We start from the raw sequence: 12019 nt of genomic DNA on the forward strand, positions 1-12019 counted from the left end.
TTGCGATCCGGTGAAAACGCACTAATATTTTCAGAGTCGCTTTAACACGAAACAGGAAACTAATGAATATTCATGTTTACTCCGCCCAGCAACACTAATGCCTTGTCCAAATACCCGCACTTGCGGTCTTTGCGCTTGACCACTTGACTACTTATACTTATATGACGTATTTCCTGTATTTGTTCCAAGTGTTCAAGTGAGCATGAAGACCACAAGTGTGCGTAGAACTTTTCATTACCTGATAGGACACACTTATAGTGTTGTAAAAATGCAAGTGTTTACAGAGCTTTATTTTTATTTTCAATACTTTGCATTTTAAAATCAACTTCTAAATGTCTGTTCAGTGTCTTTATAACAGATGACAATAAAATTTTCCGCTCCGGAGCGGTATTCGAGATAGTGTGGATTTAGTGTGCGCTAAGGGCGTTTTTAAAGTTGGCATGAAACGGAAGTTGCGATTGTATTTTCTTCTCTACTGTGACGTATATCCGAGTGAAACGGCATCTGAAATGAGAGGGCGGGACTTGATTTCGTAAGAAAAATATCCATATTCAAAACGTAATAATCACTTTAATGTAGCTTGCACCAACAGTTGTACTCGGAAGCAGTTCCGGGAGGATGACGTATGAGGTCAGCGCTGCGCATGCTGAGTCTCGTGAAAACCAGCGTTTGTTTACAGGAGCAAAGGAAGCGAAGTTTCCTTACTTTAGCAAAGGAAAATCAGTCTCCTCTTGTCTTATATCGAAATCCTCCGACATTCTTCTTTACAAATCCTCGTTTTGTACTTCTAATAAGTGACGTTGTTTTGTTTTGATCTCTCCTGCGCTTCCGCGTGCGTCACTTCTGAGCGACTCATGTGCAACGCTGACCTCATACGTCATCCGCCCGGAACTGCTTCTGTTTACAACAGTGAGCGCAGTGAGATTAAAGTGATTATTACGTTTTGAATATGGATATTTTTCTTACAAAAACGCATTGCTTCGCTACAGAAGGCCTTTGTTCACTCCCCGGAGCCGTGTGAGACACTTTTTATTAATGGATAGGCGCTTTTTATTTAACTTCTTTTGGACCGATGCATGCAACACCCGCTGAGTGCCATTAAACAGCTTGAAAGATCAAAGACAATTTTTAATATAACTCAGACTGGATTCGTCTGAAAGAAGAAAGTCATATACACCTAGGATGACTTGAGGGTGAGTAATTTATGGGCTAATTTTCATTTTTGGGTGAACTAACCCTTTAAAGGGACTCTGGTAATACAGACCCTCTCATCTCCTATATAGTAAGATCATCTCTGGGAGCAACGGCAGGTTGAGGGAAAATAGCACAGTAAAAGTACTAAAAATGTACTCAAGTAAAAGTGTTTTTAAACTACTTCATTAAGTACAATTCCTGAGAAAAAACTACTTACAGTAACGAGAGTATTTGTAATTCGTTACTTTACACCCCTGGAAGTATGTAAGGTATGCAATATCTAAAAAGTTTTTTTTTTTTTTTTTACGAATAAACCTGCTCTAAACACATCTACATGAAACATAAAATAAAAATACAGAAAATCATTATTCAAAGAAACACACAAAGACACCTTATGAACACCTAAGTACAAAAAAATTCATAAATAAAATTAAAAAAAATCTCGAACCATGACAAGCGCGTTCTTTCTCTTGTCCCTGCACACATGCACTTTTTATTATTAGCTTGACCGTATACATTTTGAGAATTTAATCTATAATAGAGATTATAGATATTATATTGCAGATTATAATGTATTGTGTTTAAACGTAGGATTTTTATAGGTAAAAGGATATTAGACATTCGGAAATTTACTTAAGCAGGTATAAAACTGTAGGCCTATAACTTCTTTAATGGGCAAAAAATAGGGGCAAAAAATTCTGTCATTTTCTATAACATCAGTCAAACATTCAGCGGCTAAACAAGGCAATAACAAGTGAACAGTTAAACAAAGTAAGACAAATAAACTATATCAATCTTACAGTTTTACATTAATAGGATAAGGAACCGACTTCCTACCTAAAGTGATATTACACAAAATGGCAAAATATATTAGTGTGATAATAATAAAAAATACACGTTTTTAAAAACAGTGAGTTTATTTTTGTATTCAGTATATTAAGGTACATGACAATTACGGCATTGTAACCTGGGGGTACTATAGATTTGACGGAACATTTTCTGGACGGAACAGTAATGAAACGCACCGCAAACATTTCCTAAAAACACAGCTGGACAATTCATTACATTTAACGAACCAAAACGTTCCACTTTTTCATGTAGTTTTGACGTATGGCTTCAACCATGATTCCATACACGGTCAATATTAAACTGGCTGCACGAACATTGACCGGAACCCTTAATTTACAGAACAAGACAGCAGTAGACTGGTGAGTACGTTAGCTTTAGCTTTGCAGACTGTCAACAAACCCACAGAGTTAGCAGTTTACAACAACGCGTTGCTTGCGTAGGCATGCGGTAAATTTAAATTTTTAAATAGAAATCGAAATTTAGCGTAATCGAGCTGTCACGTTAATCTTCTTTTGATTGCGTGATGTTGCATTATATATTGAGTATTCAGTGTATTCACATTCATCACGTCAATGGCAATAATACAAATTGTTGTGATTACGCGCATTACATGACAACACTTGTCTCGTTACCATTAAAAAAAAATATGTACATTCTTGCTGAACAAATTAGTGTGTATCCTGTGTCAACACAACCAAATGTCCCCGGCTGAAGAACAAATAATGTTGAAACTAGAAATGTATCTGGTTTCCCTGTATCAAAACAACTGCATAGAACAGATCTGTCTGTGTGCCATAAATATTATTTTTCCAAAGTTTGTGTGCCTGTAACTCAAGAAATATTAAAGATATATCAATATCATTTTAAATTCTGATTCTTAACTCTTTCCCTGCCGGCGTTTTTGAAAAAAGTTTCCTGCTACCACCAGCATTTCTGATCTTTTTTTTTCCCCCTAAAATTGTATGGCCCACAGAATATTTTGTTGTATGAATATCTGCACATGCAATTCATCAAAATAAAGAACAGAACCTCTACTTAAAAATAAAAAAAATTCTAGCTTCAAGCTTTTTTTTTTTTATCAGCACTTTAACGTAGGTGTGCTTCATAAAAAAAGCAACATTTGAGCAAAAAGCTGAGAAAATCGGGTTTTTATCAAATTTTACATATGGATCACATTCATTAAGATGATCAAAGCAAATATGCAGTAGATCGCTTCCATTAGCAACCCCAAAGCATGCACAGTCCTTTAGCACTCCCTCGATTGACATTTTACTCGGTAACATTAGGCAGTTTTTATTTATATAGTGTTTATTGTTGATGATTGCATTATTTTTCATATGCATCTGCTTACATATGAGATCGCTCATTTCTGCGTCTTCCTCGCATAGGCTATGTTTTTGATCGGGAGATTCTGGACTCATCCAGGAGGTGCATAATAGCGCCAAGTGTATAACAGTGAAAACACAGGAACCTGGAAAATTCTGTGTTTGATGGGGAATGAGTTGATAAACTTTTCTTTTGTAATCTTAATTTTTAAGGTCCCATTTGTTTCATTTCCAGAGACAGGGGGGAGCCAAATGCAACTCAATGTCCAATTTGTTGAATTTGTGTACAATTAAAAATTGCCATGTTGAGAGCCCTTTAGCTCTGTAAATGAACCATATAGAGCCTTAAAAATGAAGATACCAAAAGAAAAGTTTGTTAAAATCCAAAATCTAAAAAGGCATTGAGATATCTTTAAAACTTCTTGAGTTACAGACATGCAAACTTTGGAGAGAGAAGAAAAAGAAATAAAAAAGTGCTTTTTTTCCATTTTTGAACAGTCAACGTTGGCATATAATACAACAAAGATAAACATATTAATTCATAAATTCATAAAAAACATAAATTCAACAGATTTGAATAAATTTACCAATCTCTGTGTGAAAATACAAATTACAAATCTCTGAGTGAAAATAACATGATGCTGCCATCTTTCTGAAGTCATTTTTACCCCCCTGTAATTTGACCCTGAATCTCAGGTGAAATTTGTCAAGTGAAATTTACTCATTGCTTTCATTGCTATACTTGTTGAAATTTGGTTGATTTGACGCGGAATTACCCTATTATACTGTTTAGAAAAAAAGATGTAAAGTTAGGGGTGTGCAATATGACGATTTTTGATGGTGGACAATTAAAATTTCCCAGAGAGAGAAAGTAATAGGCCTTTGTTTTATAAAATGTTTTATAAATGTGTTTATATACATTGTAATTTCTCAACTTGTTAGGTTCTCTCTGATACTGTTTTCCTTTTCCTCTGATACTGTTTCCTCTCTTTCTGCTTAGGGGATGGCAGGGACTGATCGCTCAAGGCTGTCACTCTAGTATCCTCATCATTGATCCAAAAACGGCTCAGACCATTCAGGTCCTGGAGAGACACAAAGCCAGTGTGGTCAAGGTGGGGTTTAAATGTTTGTTCACACACTGTCTCACAGCATTGTTCATTTGACCAAAACAGAAAGTTGAATAGTAGACTTATGCTTTCCTTGGTTAATTTGCCTTAATACCAAAGGAACATTTACCATCAGAGAAGTACGGTAGCCGAGAAGTGCAAAACAAATCACAATTCTGAAAACAAAATTACAAACGCAAATGCAAATCTAAAGAAACAAAATAACAAATCAGAAAACACAACAATTCCGCAAACATTAAAACAAGTCAGAAAACACAATGACAAATCAGACAAACCGGAGGAGGTAGGTATAGTTTGAGACCGCGCCATTGGTGTGAGAATAGATTACTCACTGCTGACTAGACGAGACTTCTGTCAATCAAGGTGTACAGGAAGAACAGCAGAGTAGTGGTAGAAAGTTCGGAGATGGTCTTAAAGTAACACAGTTTAAATGTATTGTATGAATTGCCCTTACTATGGAATAAAAAATATGCATGTACGTTTACAACACTGTAGTTATATTCAGTGTTGGGGAAAGTTACTTTTAAAAGTAATGCATTACAGTATTGCGTTACTCCATAAAAAAAGTAACTAATTATGTTACTTAGTTACTTTTTATGGGAAGTAATTAGGGCTGTGCGATTTGGGGGAAAATATGAAATTGCGATTTTTTTTTGGACAGATATTGCGATTTGCGATTTTAAATTTGCAAAGTCAAGCTTCAGCTCAATATTGGCAGTAATGTGCAGCACAGTATGGGTATCATTACCCTGCTGAAAAAAACAATAGAAACCATCACAGAAATTCTTATAGTTTCCATTAAACCATTACAAAATTCCTTTTTGTTTTGGGCATTATTCCAATAGGAATTATTGTTGTTCTATTGGTTGCCATCTGCCAGATTACATGCCACCAATAGAATCCATCAAATAGACACCATTATAGTTTACATTAAAACCAAACAAATTCCCATTATAACCCTGAAATCCATTAAATTTGTTATTGTGTTTTGGGAGGGGTTCTATTGTTTGTTTTTTTCAGCAGGCAAGATTATAATGGTATAACTACTTTTACAGAATTAACTTGATTACTGAATTTCACAGAAAATATTTGTTTATTTTTTATAAATAAAGAACTGTATTTCTTATTTTTCAAAATTATACCGGTTTCACGGTACAAGACGGTATTTTTTTTTCATGCATGACCGGGTGTTAACCATATTTTCTACTGATTGAGAGAGGAAATACTGCAGTATATTGACTTAGAATGCCCTATTTTACTGTCATGATGAGTGAATATTGTCAAAAAATACCACACTAAATAGTGACTAAACACGACCCCTTTTAACACATGTTAACCAGGAGTCACTCTCATTTATAATGGTGGCATCGTCTGATAAAATCAACATGCATCTACACTAAAGAGGTTGTTTTGGCTATATTACTTTTTTGTCTCATGCAGCGCACTACCTGCGTCTGAGTGACAGAAAAAAAAAAAGTGCATGTGATATTAACAGACTATAATATTTATAATATTTATAATTCCAAACAATCAGTAAGCGACAGGTGTTAGGAAACACTGTTTTGTAGTCATTTATTGACAAGTCGGCTGCGGTGCGGCCAACTGAATGCACTGCTAACAGACGGCGAGAGAGGTGATACTTCTCCGGGAAAGTCAGGCCTCGCATTCGCGGGACAGCACTGGTGAAATCTTTCAACTGAACGATAGCTAAGGTTTATACAAAAAAGTCGCTAGGTTTGTCAGTATGAATATTCTATGGGAAAAAATCTGCTAAAAGGGTCTGAAAGTTGTTAAATCTAGTGCTAAAGTCACGCTTGTGTGTGTGTGAGACGTTGGGAGCTGATGGCAGGGGGGCGGTGGATATTTGTGGCGGCCAATGTGGATATTGTGGATGAGTTCTTCTGTGTCATCACGTTCTATTAGTTCTACAGCTTCAGTTTCGGAACTTTCATGCTTAGTAACACATACAGCTGTTCCCTCACCACAGTGCAACACCCCTTTCAAACAGTGTCGCGTTCCGAACGTTGTTTAAGTGACATATACCGGTATTTTCAAAATTCATATCATAACAAAAATAAAAACCGGTATTCAGTATGAACCGGTATACCGCCCAGCACTAATATACAGTATCTCACAGAAGTGAGTACACCCCTCACTTTTTTGTAAATATTTTATTATATCTTTTCATGTGACAACACTGAAGAAATTACACTTTGCTTATTTTGAGGGGACAGCAAATTTACACTGTTATACAAGCAGGACACTCACTACTTTACATTGTAGCAAAGTGTCATTTCTTCAGTGTTGTCACATGAAAAGATATAATAAAATATTTACAAAAATGTGAGGGGTGTACTAGTGCTGGGCGGTATATACCGGTGTTTATTTTTGTTATGATATGAATTTTTAAAATACCGCAATACTGGTGTATGTCACTTAAATAACGTTCGGAACGCGACACTGTTTGAAAGGGGTCCCTTTTCACGGTTGCACTGTGGTGAGGGAACAGCTGTATGTGTTACTAAGCGTGAAAGTTCCGAAACTGAAGCTGTAGAATTAATAGAGCATGATGACACAGAAGAACTCATCCACAATATCCACATTGACCACCACAAATATCCACTGCCCCCCTGCCATCAGCTCCCACGTCTCACACACACACAAGCACGACTTTAGCACTAGATTTAGCAACTTTCAGACCCTTTTAGCGGATTTTTTCCATAGAATATTCATACTGACAAACCTAGCGACTTTTTTGGATAAACCTTAGCTATGGTTCAGTTGGAAGATTTCGCCAGTGCTGTTCCGTGGTCTGACTTTCCCGGAGAAGCCAAAACAACCGCATAGCCACTCTTTAGTGTAGATGCATGTTGATTTTATCAGACGATGTCGCGATTATAAATGAGAATGACTCCTGGTTAACATGTATTAAAAGGGGTTGTGTTTAGTCGCTATTTAGTGTGGTATTTTTTGACAATATTCACTCATCATGACATTAAAATGGGCATTCTAAGTCAATATACGGCAGTATTTCCTCTCTCAATCAGTAGAAAATATGGTTAACACCCAGTCATGCATGGAAAAAAAATACCGTCATGTACCGTGAAACCGGAATAATTTTGAAAAATACCGTGATATAAATTTTTGGTCCTACCGCCCAGCACTAGGGTGTACTCACTTCTGTGAGATAATGTATATTCATTTAAAACTTTTAAAACCATGACGCGTTTTGCTCTATCAAGCTCAACCTGTGCTATTTTTTAACCATATCAAAGGATTATTACACCATGTGAACCTGAGAGGAGGAGATATATTGAGAAACTATATTTTATTGGTCTATGTCAGTACGCCTTTTCCTTACCTTCTTTTTGTTTGAGAAATGATCCAACTGAATTGCCAAACGTGAAATAACCTGACATCTACAACTATTTGCGTCCTTAAACGCTCTTTTTTTTTTGTGTCGACAGCTTATTAAAAACGTAGCTCTGTTTTTTTTTTAGCTTGTTTACTGTACACCTTGTCACTTAGCAGCTTTTAGGCATTGTTCAGTTTTTTGTTATAAGTCAGAAACAAGGAGGCATCTTCCCGCAATACAAAGTCAATGGAGAGCGTTGGATTGTTCACCCCCCCGCCGCATTTGGGCATGGCCAAAATGCGCTCTGTCCCTGTAGGTTATGTAGACAATTAGAGGCTCATTATGATGATTTAAATGGTTTATTAATAAATGTGCGATTATTCGACTAATGCTTAAAATGAGCGACTACTAGTCGACCAGGAAAAATCTTTAGTTGAGGGCAGCCCTAGAAAAGCATTTGGGGTTATTCATGACCTGTTGTAGTAATTTGTTAATGCCTTTATACTTTTAAATTTCCTTTTAATGATCGATTGTGAGTAGGATGTTACTTCGTTGTACCCAGTTTTTGAAAATACTTAGTGTTCATAGAGTGAATCTTTTGCTGATTGTTTACAATTTTATGGAAGTTGATCCCATAATTCAAGCAAAGCATCATGAGGTGTAGGAAAAAGGTGCAAAGGCTGTAAACAAGCCTGCATTTACCAACAGTATGGTGTCCTGCTCTCTGCATCTGTTTTTCATCCCTGCAGTGCACATTCATCCTTTATACCAGTGGTCGCCAACCCGTCGATCGTGATCAACTGGTAGATCTTTATCACTGTCCCAGTAGATCCCGAAAAAAAACACTAAAATAAGTACAAAAATGCATTACATTTATGGGGTTATATTAATGTATCACTGAAGGGAACTGTCTTGAGAAAAGTTTCGATGGCAATGGCATTTTCTTCTCCATATAAAGGCGCAACTCTGCTTTGTTTACAGCGGTAAACAAGGAAACGCTATATTGCGGTCGTTTCATAAGCAGTGTTGCCAAGTCCGCGGTTTTCCCGCGGAATTAGGCTACTTTAACACTGTTGTGGCGGCTCGTCGGGGGAGGCAGGGGAGGCACAGCTTCCCCATAATTTTGAGGTGAAAATGGGAGGAATTGTGAATAAAATTCACAATTCATTTCAGTTCATGTCTCAGAATGTGTATTTTTTGTTTGTAATTTCACAGTTTTAATACCTTAATGTGAAAGCGCTGCTTTTCTGTCACGAATGCGCCGGATCTGCTGATGTAATTACAACCGCTAAATGATAGAGAAGGGGAGGGGGAGGCCGGGTGAGCGCTGAGCTCTCGTGCCTCCGTTGGTAAAGAAAATTAACCAATCACCATCAAATGTTCACTTTCAGCGCTGAGGAGTGTTGAGAAAAGAAACCTCGTAAGGGAGACTAGCCTCCCTTCTGATATCAACCAATTATCATAGAGACGTGATATTACGTGATATTAGTTTGAACGTCTGCCGCTGCGCTGATAATGTACCAAGTAATTATGATGAGTAGCGATATTGAATATTTGATTGCCAACAGATTTACCAAGCTGTCATTCAAACAGTATATATACACATTTTGGGAAAACAGCCTAAGCTGTATATAGGCTACAGCAGTCGGCTTAATTAAATGGCGCAACAGGCAGCTCTCTTTTAACAGACTTTTAAGAAGGGATGGATGTTTGCTTCAAGTGATAGGCCAGGTAAGTGAAGTTATATTATCTTGCTGTATGTATGTCGTTTTCTTTATGTTTTCTGACTAAAAGCAACCAAAAAGCCATTTTAAAGTGGTTAAGCTAATAATAATAATCGGCAGGGATCCCAGACCAATACAATTAGTGTGCCGCCTCTATTTTAAAACCCACGAGCCGCCACTGGTTGCCGCAGGTTGTTGTTCATGTCTGCGGGTTGAAGCGACCCCAATAACGTGATATTTAGTCCCTGGAATGTGAATTTTTACTGGAAGATCCCCGCCGAAAAATCCCCTCGAAACGCGATTGGACTACCGTATTGGCCCGAATATAAGATGACCCTGATTATAAGACGACCCCCCTTTTTCCAGATGTACCTTTTGGAAAAAGGCTTTTTAAAAGCCAAATCTTGTTTTTTCTCAGTAAAACACATTTTGTCTTCAATTATTTTCATATTGCATATTTATCCTATTTTAATTTTTGTTTTGAAAGTATGGTAAAAACTAGTAAAATGTACCACCAATTACATTAAGAAAATATACACTTTTAAAAAAACAAAAAAAAAACAGGTAGCCCATCTGAATTAGGACATTTAGGCTATCCATCTAAGAGTAGCCTACCAAAATCTTATTAAGAGTAGAAGTTAAATCTTACTGTAGTCTTCAAATCTGGGTACTGTCTTATGTTTTAAAATCACAAAGGGAGTTTGGTCCCATCAGGCTAACGTGACAGTCACGACTCATGCAGCTGTAAGGTTTTCTTTCTCTTTTGTTTTTATTCGCAATCTTTACAACACACATTACATTTACGTATTTCATGGCACACTCGTTTTATGCATATTTGGTGCCACCTATTGTTGTGGGTGTAGTATTGACATGTCAAAGTCTAGACCCTGAATATAAGACGACCGCGTTTTTTCAGATGTATTTCCAAGAAAAAAACATTGTCTTATATTCGGGTCAATACGGTAGTTTTATTGCGAAAACCTGGCAACCCTGTTCATAGGCGCCACCTGCTGTCAGAGAGTGCGTCTCATTCAGACCTGCTGTTTTTGTTTCGTGCAGATGTTTTATGTAGCAAATAAATAAATAACACCTAAAGTCAGACCATTCTGTTTTTGTTTTAAATCCTGAAATTAATCTAAATCAAATACAACAAACAATCAAAAACAACTGCCCGTGCAGATCATGATTAAAATGCAGTGGTTGCCTCTAATTTCAAATGGCTAGATATTTTTGTTTAAAGCCAGTTTGCTTGTTATAAAGCAAATAGCCAATAAATAAATTTGCTTAAATATCAGTTTCAGAATCCAATTTGCTAGTTAAAAAAAAGAAAGAAAGAAAGAAAAGAAAACTCTTAACTTTTATAAAGAATATCTCTTTGGATTTGAGACTTTAGTCTTTGCAACTTTACAGATCTTCTTTATGCAACAAGAGCTTGTAACACTCCAAAGAGAAAGGAAAAATTTAAATCGCATATGACCCCCTTTAATATCTGTTGATTATATCTGAACATACATTTATTTTTTAGTGATTGTTTATTGGTTTATTGGTTGTACTTGGTTACTTTTCTGTTATTAGAGTTCAGTGGTACTTTACTAGTGCTTAAACTCTGGGTTAGGGGATTATTCACATCACTAACCCAGAGCATTAAAACTTCACAGCATAACCTGTCTTGTATCATTTTTGCTTCTGACATGTATTATACCTCATATCATGTGGTTTTTTTAAGGAGTGATGAGTGAGTGCTTTTCTAAACAATAATTGAAAAGTCACCAATCAGATGACTTTAAAAAAATCCCCCAGACTCTTACTAAAAAGAGGCCATGCTAACTTAAGGATGTCTTAGGTGTGGGCTCATTTAACTGGACCAACTCCTTAGCAACACGCTTACAACCACACAGAACACTTTAGTAACTGTATCAGAATATACAAATGGGGGGAAAAAAATATTTTTTGTTGTTGTTTTCTATTTTTACTTCATTAGGTAAAATGGTCCAGAGAAAACTATCACCACAGTCTCAGCTCACCCTATTCTCTTCGCCTGGCATCTGCAGATGCAGCAGGGAAGATTATTGTGTGGGATGTGGTGAGTGGTATGGCACACTGTGAAATCCAGGAACACACCAAACCTATTCAGGGTAAGAACCCTATTTACTAAGCTTGTGTTAAAATAAACTCTGTGCTCTGAGTAAAATAAACCTTTATTTAGACCGCCAGTCAAAATTAGTGAATTATATTTATCATGAACTTGAGAAATTACTTCTGTAGACAGATATAAATTGTCTACGTATGGACTTTTTACATCAATTTATATATCAAATAGTATATAGTATATATGCATCTGTTTAAATAACAATGGCAGTTATGAATTTATAAGAAAGTAGCTACACACACAAGAGACATTCTTTTTTTTTTTTTTTTTTTTTTTAATTTTTTTTCATTTAATAT

The 12019-nt window shown here is 36.3% G+C and overlaps 1 protein-coding gene across 1 annotated transcript in view; it reads left to right on the top strand.

The window, feature by feature from the left end:
- Nucleotides 1-2199: 2199 nt before the first annotated feature.
- The window catches only part of LOC107564771 (WD repeat-containing protein 11), a 161614-nt gene continuing 151794 nt past the window's right edge, over nucleotides 2200-12019 (top strand). The window contains exons 1-3 of the mRNA XM_016249924.1: nucleotides 2200-2402; nucleotides 4369-4480; nucleotides 11556-11709. Of these exons, the coding sequence (XP_016105410.1) occupies nucleotides 2305-2402; nucleotides 4369-4480; nucleotides 11556-11709 (364 nt within the window). The 5' untranslated portion in view covers nucleotides 2200-2304. The remainder of the gene's footprint in view (nucleotides 2403-4368; nucleotides 4481-11555; nucleotides 11710-12019) is intronic.

Source organism: Sinocyclocheilus grahami, unplaced genomic scaffold, assembly GCF_001515645.1.
Source record: "Sinocyclocheilus grahami isolate Dianchi unplaced genomic scaffold, SAMN03320097.WGS_v1.1 scaffold960.1, whole genome shotgun sequence".
Lineage (NCBI taxonomy): Eukaryota > Metazoa > Chordata > Actinopteri > Cypriniformes > Cyprinidae > Sinocyclocheilus > Sinocyclocheilus grahami.